Consider the following 21,418-nt stretch of genomic DNA (forward strand, 5'->3'; position numbering starts at 1 on the left):
CACACCTGCTCAAGTGCCTGGATATCCTCACAAGTGATTAGCACGCTGCACAAATCAACATAACATAACAATACTAGAAGTCAGGGCCATAGTTTCAAACCCCACTGTGATTGCCCACAGAAAACATATATCACATGGAACAAACAAAGCATACAATACTGATCACACATTCCTTAACAATAAAAATGAGAAACTAAGTCATGTGAAAATAAGGTCATTCCCACTACCATGCCCACCAAGAAACTGCAAACACTGTAAACAAGCAACCAAAATAAATTACAAAAGCAACAGAAATAAGCCTCTAAGAACTACACTTCAATAATGTAAGCCGTTTGAAAAACATGTTTTAGAAATAAACTATCTGCTCACAAAAACAAACATACTCACAAAGTGACTCAAAGGAAAACAAGCAATACAAAGCAAAAAGATTTAGCTTGTGCTATCAGACACCAAACGTTTGCCAACATTTTATGCACCCAATGACACTCGTTTGGTTTTGAGTTGCCAAGGCTTGTTGTAGCACATTACAAGAACTGGCATAACCACATTGGATAGTAACCATAGAGAACCCAGGGGCTCACGGACCCCAGGACTTCATAAAATAAGCACAAACTTGGGCACAGTTTTAAAAGATGAAAACGTCTCTATGGGTGATCTATCTCCAGCCCTGGGAAACATATTGTGCTGTATATTGTAAAAGCCCCCAAGGCACTAGCAGGAGACTTCTATGGCTGCTAACACAATTTATTCCTTTTGGTGGTGCCTCTACCCCGCAGAGGCATCACAACTCAATTTGCAAAATTTTGAAAGGTCTTCTAAAACCTTGTGTGTTGCTTTGCCCAGAAGCAAGCATTTCCCAGGCCTTTGATACTGTTGCTTTCTGCCTACAAAACCTTTCTTTTTTTAATGCACAAACATTGGCAGAAGCAGGGTCTCAATCTGGTGACATTGCCCTTCACAGTAAACACACAAAGTGGAATCAGGGACAACATAAGCCACCCAGCATTCGGACACCTCAGAGACAGCCAGTGGGTAAAGGACCACTCTGTTCGAAACAGTAACACATTGCAGAGTAGGTCTGTGCCCAAGCAGACCATAGGTCCAGGGAGAGAGTCAGGTCAGGGAATGGGGAGGGAATGAGGAGAGGTTGGGTTGCGGGAACTGCAAGTTAGGCTTGCAGAAAGGTGAAGAGGAGGTGAAAGCACCCTCTCCCAGTGGAATGTTCCAGGCACGATGAAATTGGTCTGTTTTGGAGGAAGGGCGTAGGAGGCGCTGGTACAATGGGGCACTCTAGCTCTCTAAGTAGGAGTGCAATACTTTACCACTGATGTATGCAATGCAATTGCAATGGGCACCCAGATTTATGTGTCACAAAGGGAGAGGCATTATTTCTCAGGTTTTACACATGCAAATAGCCATGGGTTGATGCCAGTGCTAATGGGCAGCTCGGTTTATGTATGATTGTGTATGTTGTGGTGTGTGTTGTATGATGAATTGAGTTCTTGCCAACAGATAAAACTCTCTGGTAGGCAAGACCAAAAAAGGGAGAACAGGCACAGAAGCATGTGCTATGGAAACCGATTATTCAGAGCAAAGCACACATGATATACCACAGGAAGAACAAATGAACCTTGTAGACTAGAGAAAGCAATAACCAAAGGTTTGCCATGCACCAGATGAATACATCTGCAGCATCACATCAGAAGCTTAGCCCATTAAGCCAGTATCTCCTACACAGCAGGTCCCAAAATATCTCTGAGAATAAACACTATGGAGATAAAGAAGCTATGTGTACTCAAACACAAAGCCACTGATCTTTTCAGAGAGGTGTAGGAGGCACCATCGGCATAGCACAACCCTGTACAACCTAGGCACTGTGGGAAATCTTTGGTGTATTCAAACCTCACGAGGAAAGTCCTCACCTTCCCCATGACCGCATCAGACTTGATAACCACAGGAGCACTTCTACAAAATCTGTGGCTTTCCATTCCCCAGATATGCCATCTGTTTAAAAACAATGCACAGACATTTCTGTCTACACCAGCCTCAGGTTACAGCTGGTATGTGACTCAGATTGAGCTGCACAATATACTCCAAATGCTTCCCCATTTCATGCTATAATGTGGCTATCATTGAAGCCAGCAGAGTCTCAACATAAACGCACCAACTCAGAAACAGGAACTGTGTCCTACTTACTATGTAAGTTCTGGACACAGACACAAATAACACAGCATGTCTATCCACTATTTGAATCACTCATGAATCCACACTTCTCCCACAGGCAAAGGTGCCTAAACCATCAGCCAGCATTGCTAATGAAAAAACACAACAGCACAAGAATCACTTGCGGATATGATGTACCACTGATTGAGACATTAGGATCCTCAAATGGAGGTACATAGGCCCGAATCAGGCAATCTTCTGGAGCCACATTAACCTTCTGAAGGGAGGGAAACTGCTGCAGGTCTATCTCTTAAATCACACCATAGTAATCAACATAAGATTAGCAACTCTTGACAACTCTTGACAAGTTCAGTGCCACAACTATTCGGGCATGCTGCATTAAGGCAACTACCCTTACAGCAATATCTGTGGAAAACCACAGAGGAGGATGTCACTAGTTCAGATGCTATGTTACTCACACATACACTGGAAAGCATTATGAAGAGTCCTATTATGTGTTATGGGTGTGTCCAGAGAACTGGAACACTGTGTAGAATCATGAGTACCACCATAACAAGCACAACCATGGGCATTCAATCTCTCCCTAGTCACAGCCTGCACGGCTACCTCACTAGACGTGCTCATACACACAGAATGCTAAACAGATATGTCCAGGTAGTGCCATGGGCACAGCACTGTTCAAAACACCTAGAGCAAACATTTCTGTAGATGCCCATGGAGGGGATGCAGCATGCATCTCGGCTAAAGCAACCTGCCCCCAGCTCACTACTACAGCATTAGAGGGGAGAGGGGAGACCCAGAAAGAATCTGGCCTGTGCTAGTCTGCTCACAGTTAGTATGCTGGAGACATGACCCCACAAACAGCATAACCCTTATATGTTTCTACCCCCTGTAGCCTGGGCCCAAAAGTTTTAGGACACATTGCAATATATAGATCCTTCAACACAGTCAAACATTAATCTAACACTCACGCTATTATACCTATCATTCACCTCTTGACCTTCAAAAGCTGGAAAATGTCCTGCAATGTAGTGTATGGCAGGCTAATATTTCTCCTCTTGGTATGCTCATGTTATACTGCTCGATGCAGCTGCTTTTAGTTCCCTGCTGACTCATGCCAATCATGTAGGGAATATTACAAACATGCATTGACACTCAGAACCAACTCTAACTGTGACACCACAAACCATCTCTGTAGGGAGCTGCACAATGCTGCCATTTACCATGCCTGTGTTTTATTATTTTATGCGTCAGGGTGGAGCTTGACCACTGAAAAAGATGGCCACCTAGTACTGGAATTCCTGCCTGCCACAGAACACCCCAGAGTTTGCAGTGTCCTACGGGGGTCAACTGCTCATATCCTGCTGATGCCCACAGCAGCCTCCTCTAAACCACCCATGGGGTTGGTGGGTGTTGCTGGTTGCAGCGCTCCCATGTTTGGAGCCAACATGGGTGAGGCCTTCCCCACATCGAGGATCAGCCTGGCCTCACCTCCTGTCTTGTGGCGTCTGCAGCCTGGAGATTTTGCGATATCCTACAGGTTCCGTCCACCCCTACCCTGCAGTGAACCAGCCCTCCACCCTCATGGGTGCCTTTTGATGACCACAGCAGCCTCCTCTGACTTGCCAGTGGCGTCAGCGGGCCTAACTAACTGCGGCACTCCCACGAGTGGACCCAGCACGGGTGTGGACTTTCTCACATCGAGAATCCGCCCAGCCCCATCTCCTGCCTTGCGGTCCCTGCAGCCTGTTGGGGGCCAGACTTCAGCTCTACGATATTGGCCAGGGCTTGGATCCTGCTGAGGGGCCACTACAGACTTCTCCATCGGTCCTGACGTGGCCACATTGACTGCCTATGTCTGATGTCCTACCGCCCTCCTGGATTGGGGGAGTATATAACTGTAGCTTAGGCCACGCAAACTGCCCCTCGTACCCCCACTCTAACTCCCACGGATCAGAGGGGCTCACCCTTCACAACTTTGGCTCCACAGCTCTTGGGGGTGAATCCAGCTTCACGGGGCACAGAGCTTGCTTATGATTGACCTGCTGCCCACGACTGTTTAGTGGCCATGCATCCCGGTTCGCAGACTGGAGGTCTCCTAGTGGACTCAGAGGTCAGTCCATGATTGATTGCTGATGCAGCGGCAGACACTGGACGTTAATTCTCTACTTGGGGGTCCTCTCTCTCTACATCCACTGGGTTTCAGATCATGGGGCTGCACCAGACTACCAAAGTGCTCTCAGTGTCAGACTTGACAGGCCTTCCCGGGCTGCCTGCCTATGCTCCACCATTGACCATCCTCTGCGTTTTCACTGCGCTCCTCCTGCCATGCTGGGAAGGTGGCACGCCCTGACTGACCCAGCACCTCCCACCTGTTGCCATCGGCCTCGGGCTAGTCTGCTCTGGTCTGCTATCACCCACTGCCAGGTGGCCCTCCTTTCCGACCAGTGCCAGAGCAAACACCTGCCCAGCTGGCCCATTCCCACCCCCCACATAGGGCCTGCACTTGCAGACTCCACTAGGCCTCCACTTCTTCTGGAATCTGCAGCCTCTTCATGCCTTGCTGCCTCGTTGGCCCCTGTTCTGTGCCCGGCTGGCCTGGTGTGGTCCCCACTATGTCTTGCAATCTCACACCTGGCTCGATGAGGAGATCCTGATGGAGATGTAGCCCCCCCCTTCTTGCCCCACCCTGCTCCTGCTGCTCATGACCTCTGGGAAAGCGTTCTGCCAGATGCTGTTTACAGAGGCTGTGGCCCAACATAAGCCCACCACCTGCGCGCCCAGACGCCCCATTGAAGCACATCTTGCAGGGAACCACAGGGGTATACGAAAAGCTGGAACTAATGAATGTCAAGTCCACTGACCTCACCACGGACTTAATATCCATGAGAACTGGCTGGATGACGTGGAGTCCCATCTCGCTGCATTGGAGACGACCATTGAAGACCAGAAGTCTGAGCGTTGGCACCTCCATCATAATGTCACCAACCTAGAGGACAGGTGCCGGAGAGACAACATCTGTTTTTTTGGCTTCCCAGGGAAGGTGGAAGGGGATGACGCAGGGCGCTTCTCTGTAATCTTCCATGTCTCCTGGGTTGTCCTTCACTTCCCTTGAGATACAGCTGGCCCTCCGCATTTGAGCCCGCTGGCCACTATTGTCTCTGGCAAGACTCACCCTCTAATAACATGGTTCCTACAACACCCCCAGGCCAGGCAAATTCTGATGAGGTCCGCAAACATGGTCTCTTTGACTATGAAAGGCATGAAATCTGCACAGCAGGGTATTTCTCCAGGGTGACCTATGACAGTGATTTACTTGCCCTGCGCCCGGCTCCGCACAAATGGGACTTCAAATATAGTATGCTTGAACCAGCTAGAATGTGAATCTCTACAGACGGCAAATCCAGAGACTTTCTGGATCCGGAGGACATCAGAACCTTCCTGGACTCCTTGCAAGACTCAGACGTTGGACACAGCCCCCAAGGTTCCTGGTGAGACTGTCCTCAAGCCCAAGCCCACTGGATTTCCGGACGGCTGGGTAGTCCTCAGGAGAGGAGCCAACAATTCAACTCCTAGAGCAGGAATAACAGAGCCATCAGGGGAGTGTTGGAGCACACCCATGAGGTGGGCAGAGACAAATCCTGCTTCCCACTGAAAACATCCGATGCCCCTGGTTCAGCTGCTGAAGATCACCGGGTGACCCCTCGGTACCTGCACCGACGACCGGATGAGTACCTCTTGTTGTACAATGTTGCTTTGTTTCCTTGTGTCATTGCATATATGCACCCGTGTTCGCCTCCCCCAATTGTTCCTTGTTACCAGTTGTACAATGTTAAAATGTGATACTCTCCATGGTATACTGTGCTTTGATGTTCTTTGTTGTTTTAATGGTTCATGTGATATTGTATATCAGGGGGCCCTACTATCCACATGTCCTCCTCCGGATATGCCCACTCTGCTACCCCCTCTGCCCCCCTTTGGACTACCCTATGGATGCTAGCTGTTGCAGAATTCTGGAGGAATCCCCTCCCTCAGGTCCAGTTCCATTCCACCCTCCCCCTCGCTTGACACGGTCTGCAGGGTTCTCTCTTCTCTCCCTTGTTTTGAACACATTATAGCCCCGTGACATGGAACTTATTCTATCTATCACTCTGATTGAGGCCGGGCGTTCAGATTTTAGCTCCTCTGTCTAAAGTGTTTTTGGCCATCCCTCTTCTTCTTTAAGAGGAGCCTGCACATCCCCCTTAGCCCATCTTTGCTGTGCACCCCTCCACATCCCACTGTCTCCCTTCACCCACTTCCTTTCTAGCTGCCCCCACCCCCTCCTTGATTCTGCTACGCGTACCGCTACCCTAACACACGCTTAGTTCATATATTCCCTTCTCCCCTGCCTTCACCTGCTGGTCATGAAGTCGACACACCTGAGGATCTTCACCTGAATGTCCATGGCCTCACCCATTATGTCAAGCAGAAAAAGATCCTGACGTACCTGAAATCGCAGCAGGCAGATATTGCCTTATTGCAGGAAACCCATCTCACTGGCCGTGAATCCGATCAACTAAAGCACAACCGGGTTGGCGGGGTTATACATAGCAGCCACGCTACACAACTCCCCCCCCCCCCGGGATGCCCCTCTCTCTGCCATGCAAATGCGGGGTGGCCATCTGAATGCGCAAAACCCTTTCCTGCATTGTTTTGAAGAAGAGGATGAACTGGAGGGGAGGTGTTTATTTGCTTGCCTCAAGATCTTTTGCAAAATTGTATGATTTGGGTCGATCTACACCCCTGTAGAGACCAAGGCGTCTTTCCTCCTCCCTTCAACCATGCCCTAGCAGAATTGAGTTTCGTGTCAGTCCTCCTGAGTGGTGACTGAACCATAGCTGTGGATGCAGTACTTGACTGAACTGAACTGATAGACAGGGTGGCCAACAGGGCCATTTTGTGTGACATCTGGGAAGACCCTGGTCTTCTCAGTCTGGTGCCTTCTTCACCTGACCAATAAGTCTTACACATACCAATCCCCAGTGCATGGTAACCAGTCATGACTGGACTTCTTTCTGGTATTGGACTGGACACCCATATCTGATAATTCACGATCAGTCTACAGCTAAACTATGGTCTGATAAGACAAATTTGGAAGCCCTAGAGGTTTAACACCTCTTACTATAGGCAGCCGCAGAGGAAGAAGCACCTCCATTCGCACCTCCTTACATACCACGCTGACAATAAAGGCTCAGCAGTGTCTATGCTGACACATTGGACGGTGGTGAAGGCCACGATTAGGTGTCAGCTCAATGAGAGATGCAACTCTCCATAATAAGCAGAGGATGGCACAACAGGCCGCCCTGGAAGCAGCCATCTGGGATCTGTCCCAGCTATACACTTCCTGCCCATCTGACTCTCCTTGGCGACTACTGGAGAACGTCAAAATGAAGCTTAATGGCCTTTTCACCTCTAAGGCAAAATACGCGTTCCACAAGCGGAGATGCTGGTACTAAGAACAGGGCGAGAAGGCCCACAGATTACTCGCAGCTTAACTTCGGCAGTGGGAGGCAGCTGCTGACATCCCAGCTATTAGAGACTGAGCCGGCCACTTCATCATGCACCCTGAAAGGATAGAAGACACCTTTGTGGATTATTATGGACATCTCTACACTCCGTAGGTCACTACCAATGAGCCACGCATTGCACAATTTTTTAGTACTGTTCCTCTCCTGCAGCGATGAGGGGAGGGCTCTCCTCTCCAGGGCCATCACCAAGGAGGAAATTGCACAGGCAATCTCTGCCACTCCATAGAGGAAAGCCCCCAAGGGAGATGGCTTCACATCGCAATTTTTAAATGGATATCCACCGAATCTCTTGAGGCAGCTTATAAAGAAGTGGAGGAACTGGACGTTTTGTGACTGATTTCCAATTAGGCCCTCATAATGGTGCTCCCCAAACCGACCCATTTGGCTGCTAAACAGCGATGTCACAATCCTGGCCAGTGTTTTGGCAACCCGGCTCAAGAAAGTTAGCCCTATGTTGCTACATCACACGCAGGTCAGCTTTGTCCCAGGCCTGACCTCTCACAATCATCTGAGGACCCTAGCCCATGTCCTCTGGCAGGCTGAGGACATGCCGGACGAGGTGTTGGCCCTGTCTTAGGACGCTGAGAAGGTGTTCGACCACATAGAGTGGGGATACCTCTTAGCAGCCTTTTTCAAGTTTGGTCTGGGGGACGACTTCCTATCATGCGATGTCATATCTATGACAACCCCATGGCACAGGTGAACTGTGGGGGTTAACTGTCTGTCCCTTTCCAATTCACCAGCAGACGCGACAGGTGTACCTGCTCTGGGCAATGGTTTCTGCCTAGAATTCAAGTCCAAGTTCACTTTTTGCTTGCCCTAGAACCTTTGGCCGCGGCCATCCACCAGTCACCGAAAATTGTGTGCATTCCCACCCCAGGGGGCCCTTTCTCAATCCTTTGACGATTACATCTTGTTGATGATCAAGGACCTCCCTAAATCCCTCCTGGCTCTTTTGAACCGCATAGATAGGCTTACACAGATAGCATGGTACAAGATGAATTGCAGGAAGAGCGAGGTGCTACCCCTCTCCCGACCTACAAGAGCAGCTGCCGTTCAGGACTACAAATTTTGCTGGTTACTGTCACGTCTAAAATACCTGGGCATTTCCGTTACTAGGGGACTGGCACATATGATGAGGGACATCAAGCCCCTGCTGGAATGGATGTGTGTGGACTTTGCTAAATGGACGCACCTCAACCTTTTGCTTTTGGGGCATGTACTGGCAGCTAAGATGGTCACCTTCCACTCCTCACTTATGTGTTAAGCATGCTGCCACTCCAGATTCTAATTTCCCTCCTTCGATCCATAGACAGGCTCATTAAGGGATTCATATGGGGTGCTGCCAGGCCAAGACTGCTAATCTCCAAGCTGATTGCCCACAGGAAATACAGGCCACAGCTTGCCATTGGTGGAGCACTATTCCCTGGATTCCAAATATTGTAGCTTGTCTTTTTGCAACAAGTGTTTGTGAACACCCCTCTTTGGATCCTGATTGAGCTGAGTTTAACCCGCAACTTACCCAACGGTGTGGACTTGCTCTATATGTATGGTATCCTTAAGGACTGTTCTGCGAACCCTATGATCTGGGCAATGGTTTCTGACTGGAAACAAGTCCACGGTCTCTTCTCAGTGGATCCCTGCCAGTGCAATAAAGCTCCCCTCCGGTGGAATGCTATCATCTACATTGTGGATGATATGTCCAACTGGCCATTGTGGCGTGAGTTGGGTATCCAAAAGTCTTCTCAGATTCTGGACAATGGCTCCCTCAAGTCCTTTGTGGCCCTCAGGTAGGAATCCCACCTTCTCCTCATCATCATTGGCAGTACCTACCACCCCACCACTGCCTCCGTGGTAGTCTAGGGACAGCCCCCTGGAGACATGGTCGTCTATTTGCGGGTGTGGTTCCGCTTCCACAGAGTAATGTCAGGCCTCTACAACCTTATGATATGGCATATGTATTCTTTACCCCAATCACAACGCCTTCTCGTATTCTAGCAGGCAAAATGCTTTTTACAGTACGATGAGGAGGGCTGGACAGAGCTCCTGGACAACCTGAACAATGGGGTGTGGGAATCCAGGATGAAATGTTGCCTCTTCAAGACAGTAAGGGATTGGTACTAGACACCCTCCAAGCTTACACCTCTCCCACCATTGGTGGTGCGATCAACAGGACTGCGATACACCTCACATTCTGTACGATGCCCCTCCGTCCAAGGGCTGTGGACAGTGGTGGCGACCACGGTGAGCTGAACATTGCCTCTCCCCTCGCTGCAAAATCCAAAAAGAGTGCTTTTGCATGACTTCACACACACACCTCGATGACGCACTACGAATGCCGGTTTTTAGCCACGGCATAAACCTTGGTGAAGTTGTGTATCCTTCGACACTGGCGCACACAACATATACCTAACCACGTACTTATGCGCTTATGACAATGTTTCAGACAGTGTCATATGAGAGGACCATTTACAGGCTTGCCGACAAGCTAGACATTTACCCCATTCCTGACTGACGATTCCTGGTGGGGCAGTGATTAGTCAAGACCATCAGGCTCCTGGAAGTCTGGGGATAACAGCTTGTCTGCAACCCCCTCACTCCCACCCACAATCCCCCCCCATGGATTGGAGGTATCCCTTCATACACATGCATGTTCTTGTGGTGTACCCCCCCCCCCCCCCCCCCTATTCCAACATGCCTAGCTGTTGCCTCTCCATTACTTTCTTTTAATTATGAGTCCATGGGAGCTGACATGCTGGGGTACCCTATGGGCTATCGCCCTCTGAGTTTTTGTTTCTACTAGTGTGTATCTTATCTCATGGCATTGCTCAGTGGAGTCTGTACTTTGTATCTCATGTTTTATTAAACTCAAAATCATTGTATGCATGTTATCCCTGCCTTGATCAGTCATGCTACTTTGTTCCCTAGGCACAGTAAGAGATACAATATGTCCTGCTGATACCCACCCCATCTTTCAGATGCTTTGAGGTACTGTCTATGTCCATGCGGCTGGGGGAACATTTGTCACATGGTGATTATACAATAGACTGCTGGTGTTAAAGATGTGGGGACTTGGTATGAGATGAAAGAGGAAAAGGCCATGGTCTAAGATACCATGGTGTGAGCTCCAAAAGAGGGGCTTCATATGTCAATGAAAGCAAAATATGTCAAGTGCTAATGACCAGCTCTATCTTCAGCTTGGAAATTAGTTGAGATACATGTTGTAGGTCGCACATATTCAAGCTGCGTAACACTGACAATTAGGTTGTACAGAGGAATACAAAACAATGCTAGACATATATGAGCAACAAGTCCAACTTTGCAATCTCTTATGGCACCTGTTGCTATATTGGAATGACATGGTCAGTGGCAGGTAAGAGAGCTAGGGAAGATGTCACCACAGTCTTCCCAACAGCTTCATCCTGACTAAATGAACACCCACAATTGGATCTCCACAATGCTTACGGATGAATCTGATGAGAGTGTGTCAATGCCTGCTATTTCAGAGCTACAACATCAGGCTGAAGCAAAGAGACCTACACGTTAAAACCTCAGGACGCACCAGAGTGCAAGCAAGATGTGTATGATAGTGTGTATGATAGTAGAAACACACACCAACATTCACAGTGCAAGGACACTGCATTTTAACATTGGCATAGCATTTTAAAAAAACATACACTAAGATGGGAAGAAACCTGCCCCACACCAACAGAAAATGAATTAATATTCTTTAACATGAAATGTATTTCTCTTTTCTGCAATGTTTTGAACATGATTGCCATCCTTCTGCGCATATGAAATGGCCTGATCCAGGTGGACAGTAGAAATGAAACTCTTAGCCTCTTCTCCTTTAACCTCTAGCTTCCACCGAAGTGCCTACCATGAGATATGTTATGAGATTCTGCCAGTTTGTACTTTGTATGCCTATATCACATCTTGCAATGTCTGTAGTTTTTCTTTTACAAGCATTTGGAAGATATAACATTCTGTCCATCCATCATGTCTTTGTGAATTTTTAATGTCATTCCACTAACCATCTTGATTGCCTGCCCCTTTACTAGAATATTCTGATTCTGATGGGTGTCAGCATTTGATATTGAGCTCTGCATGATCCGAGTATGCTTTACTGAGAGGAAAACCCATTTACAAAATTTGTATGATATAGTCCTCGGGATGTAACTTTGTTGTAGATCTACATGATACAGGAATAATTAGCATTTTATATTTGGTTGAGGTGAGCATCATGCTTGCTGCATCCTGCCTAGTTTTACATCACCCACATGATTGCAGTCACTCAGTGGTCCTGGTTGTAGAGATGTTGTCAGCGTCTACATCTTGTGTGACAGTCACTTCTAACTACTGTATACTCTGGGTTCATAAGTAGCATGTAGCTTCTGGATTGTGCTGTGTGAGGAATGACTGGATTGCAGCATTAGGGAAGTGTTAAGAAAATGCCTCTTTTTGTATGGTCACCCCCATTTTGTTCTGGACTGATGCTGCTGAGTTTTTGGCTCTGCGCTCAGGGGCACTGGTAACCAGGTCCTAGTGCATGAGCTCTGACCCCTAAAACATGACAAAATTGGCTACACCCCGATTGGGATATTTAACTTACCTATAAGCCCCTAGTATATGGTACAAAAGTGTACCCAGGGAATGCAAGTTCAATGTCACCAGCGGACTGTAGCACATATCATTGCCCTACTAAAATGGCAAAGCATAACGTGAGGCTTACTCTAGCCTAGGTGTGATGTTTTAAACCTGCCAATTGGACCTGGCAAAATAAAAATCTTGCCAGACCTAAGTGTCCCTTTTTAATACTTATAAGTCACCCCTAAAGTAGGCCCTATATGCCTACAGAGCAGGGTGCATTGTATTTAAAAAGTAAGAAATTTATATTTTATGTTTAAAATATCCTGACGGTGAAAGGTCTGCCGTTTTTTTTCACTGTAGCAAGGCAAGCTTCCCCATAGGAAAGCACTGGGTTACATGAGAACATCTTATAATACATAACTTCAGTTTAGGAGTAGCTAGAAAAATAGTTCAAGGACTCATTTTAATAGAAATTTAAAATCCAACGTAAAGGGGAAGACAGATTTTATATTCCTATTTTGACACTTTTAGAAATTTGTCATTTGCCTGCCTGAGTCTGAGGGCCTTTCTGCCAGTGTGCAATACTTTATGGTTTCTTGTTGACTGCGGGACAATATGTATGTTGTGGGAACTAAATGTTTCCGCAGCCTGAAGTGCATGTACATGAGTGGAATCCAACTTGTAGCAGCTGTCCTGTTGGCAGCTTTTTGTTCACATGCAACTCATGGAGGGTGAAGACTGATTTGTGTGAGAGTTCAGGAAATACAGATAGGCTTCATTTAGGTCTTAATCTTTTGTGTATGTGCTTATAATGCCATAGTGAGTTTGGCACTCTGTGGTTCATATATTGTTTTTTATGGTCTGCAAAATGAGAATTTGAATTCATGGAATTGTGGAACAAGCACATATCAACTCCAGGCCATTAGTTTGAGGTAACTTGAACCAGGCTAAGAACTAAATGGTTAGGAATAGAAGTTATTTAAAATGGTATGCTTTGGACAGATCAGTGGAAAATTAAGTCTTGACTCCACAACATGATGCTCTCATAATCAGCTCTTAAATGTACAATAAAATAGTGAGGAATAATTTAAAATGAGTGAACTTTTCCCAATTACTTTCCCAGCATTCTCTTGTGCCTAGTATCCCTATAGCAGACTTCCTTTATTAATTTTAATATCCTGGTAGGGCAAACCGGCGGACACTCGCACATTCACCCTCTTTCCACCCCTTAAACAGCCAGACATAACCTCAAACGGACTGATGCAACTCTCTCTCTTGTCGCTCACTAAGCACTAGCATTCCAACCATGCCAAAAGGGAGCCAGGTTAAGAAAACAATTTGGTGCAATACCAATGACTAAAGATGTTTTAGAAATGGCGATAAGATAACAAGGTATAGTAACAACCCAGGAGGGACAGACTGTCTCTGTCCTGTATTCGCTATGCCTAGAAGTACAGGATGTATGGGTCCTGTGTTCACTATATCTATACAGTAGTACTCCCAGAGGGACAGACATTTGGGGGCCTGGGCTCATTGCATCTGTTTGGTACAACGCCTGGAAAGGACAGATGTCTTATAACTCGCAAATAGGAAAGAATACCGTTATTGAACTATTGAACTCTTATTTCTTTGCCATAGGGGATTTGTGACACATTTGAGTTGCATGTAATTAAAAGAAATAACGTAGCTGCGCAACTGTAATAACTTATTACAGCTGAGTTGTTATGTCACAATGCCTGTTGCCAGAGCCAGCGACCAAGGGGAAAGGAAGGTCACAGAGCATATTTAAAGCTGCAGTTTCAAAAACAAAAAAAAGGCTTTTCCTACTTCTGCCCTTTTTTTCTAGATGAACAACCATAAGCAGAAAGGAGATATTTATGACATGTTTATTTCCCCCCACGTTCGGTGATTATCGGAATGAAAGAGCCTCAATGCATGTTTATACACATTCTGAGCGACAAAGTTTTTTTAAAATCTGATTTGTATAACACTAATTCTAAAATCTGTTTGCAACAAACATCTGTTTTGGTATTTTTGATTTTGCATTAGAGATTCTAATTTAATTTTTCATGTTTACAAACATCCTATCTCTTTCACATGAAAGAGCAACACACCAACGATTTACATGTTTTATGGATAGGGTGATGGTATGGCCATATATCATAACTTAGGAATAAAAGACCTCTGGCTTTACATTATATGGATCCTATAAGTCACCTCAGAGTACCATGACCTTATAAAGGAATTTGGTATTTGGTCTCCTTCCTCTATAAGTTCACAGAACTCCTCGGTTACTTGCAGACCCTTAAAAAATACAGCAGGGGCTACTTTATCTAATGTATAATATATGTAAGCCTGCCTTTCCTACATAAACAGCGTCTTTACCTTCCAAATTATGGTTGAGTTGTGATGTTATAAGAGCTGCTGCCAGCAGCCAAGGGGAAAGGCAGGTCACAGAGCATAATTACAGAAGCTTTTTAAACAACGAATATGAAAACTGGCTTTTCCATCTGATCTATTTTTTCTACATGAACAGTGATCGGTAAAAAAAAGAGATATTGAAGGCAATATGTTAATTTTTTTGCATTCTATAGATCATTGCAAGAAAGATAGGATGTATCTGCATGTTTCTGCACATTATGAACTACAGCCTTTTTCTTTTTAATTCGACTTACATTAACCCCTTCAGCGCGGCGCGGATTTCCGCGCCACGCTGAAGATTCCGTGCGCGGGCGGGGCCATGACGGAACGGTTCCGTCATAAGCACAGCCCAACCGACGTGCATGACGGAACCGTTCCGTCAAGCGCGTCGAAGGGGTTAAACTGATTGTAACAATTCAACAAAATACTAACTGCTTTCGTTGTGATTGCTTTTGCACTACAGATTCTACTTTTATCCTTCATGTTTGCAAACAGCTTATCCCTTTCATATGAATGAGTAACACACCACAGATTTATGCAGTTGTGGAAAGGGTGATGCTGTGCACATGTGTTATAAAGAATAAAGTACAACCTGCTGTACATTCTAAGGATATTACAAGTCACCTTGGAGTTCCATGACATTACAAAGGAACATAGCCTTCAGCTACTTCCTCTACATGGTCACAATCTTGTGATGATTTGTAATATCACAGTAAAGTATTGCAGGAAGTACTTTATCCCACATGACCTGCTTGTAAAGAATGCGCACATGATTGGGTCCTATATTCTTTAACATCTTGGAGCTATGGGCCAGATGCAACAACAAACCATTTTGCGAATCTTTGTGATTTGCAATTAGAAAATCACAAAATGGAATGCATGAAAGTGTGTTTAACACTTGCTGCGATTCCTAGGGGGTCGCAAATGACCTACCTCATGAATATTAATGAGGTAGGTTGCAATATGCGACCCCTAGGAATCGCAAAAACCACGGGGATGGTGGCCTGCTGGGGTCAGCAGACCACCATGTCCGTGATTGCTTTTAAATAAAGCAATCTTTTTTTTTTGTAAGGCAGCCTGTTTTCCTTTAAGGTAAACAGGATGCTTTACAAAAGTGAAAATGAAAACTTTTCCTTTCATTTTCTAAGAGCAGGCAGTGGTCCGTGGAACCACTTTCTGCTCTTAGAAAATGCATTTACAGACATTCACAAAGAGGAAGGGGTCCCTTGGGGACCCATTCCTATTTGATAATTGGTTACCACCTACTTGAAGTAGGTGGTAAAATTCTAATGTTTTGCGACCGCATTTCGGTCGCAAAACATTCATGCATACCGATGCGATTCAGTATTAGAAAGCGACGCCCTAAACACGCTCCTTCCTAATAGCGAATTGCAAACCCATTTTACGATTCGGTAACAGGTTACCGAATCGTGAAATAGGGTTTGCTGCATTAGATGTGCCTTTTCTTGCGTTCGCGAATCGTCAGTTTGCGAAGGCAAAAAATGCTTGATGCATCTGGCCCTATATTCTTTAACATCAAGGAGCTTTCCCAATTTTTGGGCAATTCCTGCCTTACTTCTTCTTTGTTAAATTGATGGTGGAATTGTAGTTTCTTATGGCCATTGCGTAATTCTTCATGTAGGGCTTTTAATTAGAGGACATACTCATCTTTAGGGATATCAGCTTCCTGGATGAGGTGGGCACCGTGCAACACAATTGCTTGACTACCAGGTCGGCGAAGTCCACAATCTTTTTGTAGAATCAGTATCATTTGAGTTAAGGGCATTTCGTGGCTTCATAACATAATGAGTCCTCACAGTTTATCTCGTAATATTTATTTTCCTCCAAAGAGATACAAACAAATATGAAATAAATGCAATAAATCAGTATAAACATAGCTCTACGTAGGAACCCTATTATTATGGAAGCATGCAAATAGTAAATCACATCATAAAAATATTCAGCTGAGAACGCTCAGACTGAAAGAAAGTATCACATAACCTCAAAGAGTTTAACTATTAGAAATTACAGGAAATCCCTGTGGAAAGAAGAAAAATCTTTCTCTCTTGGCATCACTCTAGGACTATGAATTTAGTCTATTATTTTAGATTAGGCTCCAACACTAACATTGTTTATTGACACTAAAATGAATGACTTTAGGGCAAGGAGAAAGTTCCTGTAAACGTTGTTTCTCATTTCAATAATAAAGACTACTATTGGGTCTAGCGCTAAGCTGTGTGGAGGGTGAAACACGGTTGTCTGTGATTGATGGTTTATTATCTTTCAGACAGCTGACAAAGTACATACCAGCTGCTAAAATATAGAAGACAGGGTCTGTGGCTAACAGCTGCAAACAGCTGTGGTTCTGAAAAGCATTATAGAAGATCTATCATACCTACTCGAAAGGGTATCAACATTGCTTTAAGCAACATGCTTCAGGGTTTATTTTTGTTTCGATGTTTCAGCTTTTTTTTGTTAAGTTTCTTATTTGTTTTCATTTCCTTTAAGTAATATACTAAATCACCCCTTTTATTTCTTGGATGATTTATATTATCTCTGGTCTGCACCCCTAAAAACGATATATTTTCTATGCACTTCAAGCAGAAATGTAACTAAGAAAGAAAATCATACAAAACAAAATATAATAAATAAGACTGCAATTTAATGAATCTTTTTATCAAATATTAGACTTTGCTACTAAATACAAGAATATGTTGTAGGTAAAACCGGTCAGCTGTATTTTAATTTGTTATGTGTAATGCTATTTATGACAATACCAATGGCAAACAAATGGAAAATACATTATATAAAGCACGGTTATGTCATCATCAATTATTACACAATTTATGATTGCAAATTTAAAAGACCACCAATATCTTTTAATACAGATATATTCAATAGGGCTGACACGAATCTGTGATCCCACCATTTACTATCTATAATTTAATCTACCATCTATCAATAATTACACAGAGTAGCTGTTTGTGCATGTACATTGTTCCCAGAAAGCAATAACGCCCTTGAAACCAATTATTAGGTAGTTTCTAAGAATACAATTTGGGACAATTTCAAGATGTTTTCTGTCCTAAGGCAGGAATACCAGTTGGGAGGCCACATCACACGGTATGTTTCAAAATTGTTTATGCATGTACAGCTTCAATATTTGATTGCATGAACCTTTACGCTTGATGAATACATTTTCTCTATGAATGATTATTAAATCACACACATGCAAAAAGAAAAACCAAATAATAACTCATTAACTCAGCAACCACATTATCTAATCTTAAGATGTTAAAAAGCGCACAACATTATATTCAGACGGTTTTTGTCAATTATTATCAATCAATCAGGGATTTGTGAAGTGCGCTACTTACCCGTGAGGGTCTCAAGGCATGGGGGGTACCGTGCAACTTCGTCTTACCCACTCCTGAAAGATTGCAGAGTGGGGGAACGTTTGATGCTAAGTGGGAGTTTATTCCAGGTATTTGCCACGATGTAGGAGTAGGCTCTTCAACCCGTTCTGGATCTGCAGATGCGAGGGGTTTCGGCAAGGGCGAGGTCGGCGAAGCGGAGGCATCTCTTGGGTGCGTAGAAAGAGACTCTTTCGTTGAGGTATTGGGGTCCGGAGTCATAGAGGGATTTGTAGGCGTGAGTGAGTAGCTTGACAGTCACTCTCTCCTCGATGGGGAGCCAGTGGAGGTCTCATAGGTGCTGGGTGATGTGGTCTTATCGTGGTATGCCGAGGACGAGTCTGGCAGCGGTGTTCTAGATGGTCTGGAGTTCTCAGAGAAGGGATTTGTTGATTCCGGTGTAGAGGGCATTTTCGTAGTTCAATCTGCTGGTTATGAGTGCGTGGATGATGGTCTTTCTGGATTCAGGGAGGACCCATTTGAAGGTCTTGTGGAGGAGGCGGAGGGTGTTGAAGCACGTGGAGGAGACGACGTTGATCTGTTGGGTCATGGTGAGGGAGGAGGCGAGTATGATGCTGAGGTTGCGGGTGTGGTACATGAGTGTGGGGGGGTTGCTGAGGGCAGCTGGCCACCAGGTGTTGTCCCATGTGGAGGGAGTAGATCCGAGGACAAGGACTTCTGTCTTCTTCGAGTTGAGCTTCAAGTAGCTTCTGCTCATCTAGGATGCGACGTCTTTCATTCCATCCAGGCAGCTGAATCTGGTGGTGTAGGGTTCCTTAGTGAGGGAGAGGATGAGCTGGGTGTCGTCGGGGTAGGATACTATGCTGAGTCCATGCTGTCTGATGATGGCGGGGAGGGGGGCCATGTAGATGCTGAAGAACATGGGGCTGAGCAAAGATCCTTGGAGTACTCCGTAGCTGATCTCTGTGGGTTCGGAGAGGAAGGGCCTGATTCTTTGTGTTCGACCGGTGAGGAATGGGCGGATTCAGTCAACGGCGATTCCCTGTATGCCTGCGTCATGGAGTCTGTCTATGAGAGTGCAATGGGAAACCGTGTCGAATGCTGCAAAGAGGTCTAGTAGGATGAGAGCTGCCATGTGGCCCTGTCGAGTAGAGTGCGGATGGCATCTGGGGCGGCTAGGAGGGTGGTCTCGGTGCTGTGGTTGCTGTGGAATCCGATTGGGCAGAGTCGAGGATGGAGTTAGCTTCGATGAAATTCGTGAGCTGGATGTTGACAATCTTCTCAGTGACTTTGGCTGCAAAAGGGAGGAGCTAGATGGGTCTGTACATTTTGAGGTCCGTCAGGTCTGCGGAAGGCTTCTTGAGGATGGGCTTGACTTCTGCATGTTTCAAGGCATCGGGGAAAGTGCTGGTTTCGAAGGTGGAGTTGATGTGCATCGTAGTTCGGGTGCTATGGCGGTTCTGTGGAAGATGTGCGGCGGGCAGGGGTCCGAGGGGGTTCCTGAGTGTATGCTCTTCATGGTCGTGGCGGTGTCTTCTGTAGTTACCAGGGTTCAGGCAGGGATGGTAGGCTGGCTGGCGTTGCTGGAGGTAGGTGTGGTGTCGGTGTCTTGTTTCTGTTTGTTGAAGTTGTTGTAGAGGAACTTGATCTTGAGATGGAAGTAGGAGCCGAGTTTGTTGCAGAGGTCCTGGGAGGGAGTGACGTATGAAGCTGCAGGTGTATTTTAAATATATCACCACAGTTCCATGCCTTCTTTCACAACACAGAAAAATTACGCTGTCTCAATCAACATTTCTTTCTACACTCCTTTTCCTGTGGGTTGAGAGACTTTCCAGTCTAATTTAGAGAGCTGAATGACCAACATATGGTCAATAAAATATTGTTCAACAAGAATATTGTGTCAAAAATAAGAAATAAAAAATATAGTGGGACAAAATATAGGAAGTGAGAATATCCATAATTTGGGTATATATCATCATTTAAAAAAAAAAAAGTATAAATATCTTTTACTTTTATATAGTTGTATTAATATCGTTTTTATTAATTTGGTGTGCATTAGTTATTAATTGTCCGTATTTGTAATACGAAAAAAAAAAATTGCTAGTATAGTTTGTAATTTTTAATGTGTAATTAGCTTTTTGCATTTAATTGGTCATTTTTAATTTTGCAGTGGGTTGTTTGGTTTTGTTTGGTTGTTAGGGTGGGAAGTTATTTTAAATTTGACTTATTTTTATGTGAAACACAATAATTATTTAGTAATTATTTTGTTCATTGCTTAATTGTTATTTTAATTATTTAGTATAATTTGTGATTTTTAATGTGGAATTTAAGTTTTCTAAAGGTTAATTTGTAATTTTTAATTTAGAAGTGTGTTTTCAGGTTTGTGGGGGTGGGAAGTTATTAAAAATATAAATTATTGTGTTTTATTAGTAATACATGTTTTATGTTAATTAAGATATTAGTTGATAATTATGTAAATTTAACATTGATTAACTGATATTTTAATTATTTGCTGTTTTATTAATAAATGTTGAATTCATTGACCAGTGTATTTAATATTTCAAAAATTAACATTGTATTTATGCCTCCGAAGTTCAACACTTTCCCTATTGTTGCTTAGATTGGAGAGAAAATAGTAAATCAACACCCTTCAAAGTCCACACCTTTTCCTGCTTTTGCATACTCTGGAGTGGAAATAGTAAATGTAATCTCTCCAGAGTTCAACATTTTCTTTGCTATTGCTTAGATTGGAGTGGGAATAGTAAATAAAACCACGCTGAAGTCAAATACCTTCCTTGCATTTGCTTATATTGGAGTGTGAATAGTAAATATAACCCCTCCAAAGTCCAATACTTTCCCTCCTGTTGCTTAGAACACCACATTACATTACACAAGGTCAGATTTTTTTTTGGTGACTTTTAAAGCACAGGGAGATTAAGTAATTTGCCCAGAATTACAAGATGGAAACATATGCCAGCACTCGAAACTAGTTCCCCAGTTCCAAAGCATGTATCGCTACCCTTTAGGACACATTTTATCTTCTCCCCAAAGCCCCTTTGCAAATATGATAGTGTGCAAGTAATACAAAATGCTCCATTTACACCCGTTCAAACAAATATTAATGTACCTTGATTTTGAATTCCAACTGCGAGTTAATTGTGTACATCATTTCTGTCCTTTCCATTGTTTGAGCTCCTTCATTGCACAATCGGACCAACTAGAAACAAAGCATAATAGTACATTTTACTATTAACATTACTAAATAATAAATAGCAGCAA

The 21,418-nt window shown here is 44.5% G+C and overlaps 1 protein-coding gene across 2 annotated transcripts in view; it reads right to left on the reverse strand.

The window, feature by feature from the left end:
• ARHGEF26 (Rho guanine nucleotide exchange factor 26) overlaps window positions 1-21,418 on the reverse strand; it is a 380,265-nt gene that overhangs the window by 175,009 nt on the left and 183,838 nt on the right. For both annotated transcript variants that reach the window (XM_085634821.1, XM_085634822.1), the window contains exon 10: window positions 21,267-21,356. In XM_085634821.1, coding sequence (XP_085490947.1) covers window positions 21,267-21,356 — 90 coding nt within the window. The remainder of the gene's footprint in view (window positions 1-21,266; window positions 21,357-21,418) is intronic.

Source organism: Triturus cristatus, chromosome 11, assembly GCF_964204655.1.
Source record: "Triturus cristatus chromosome 11, aTriCri1.1, whole genome shotgun sequence".
Classification (NCBI taxonomy): domain Eukaryota; kingdom Metazoa; phylum Chordata; class Amphibia; order Caudata; family Salamandridae; genus Triturus; species Triturus cristatus.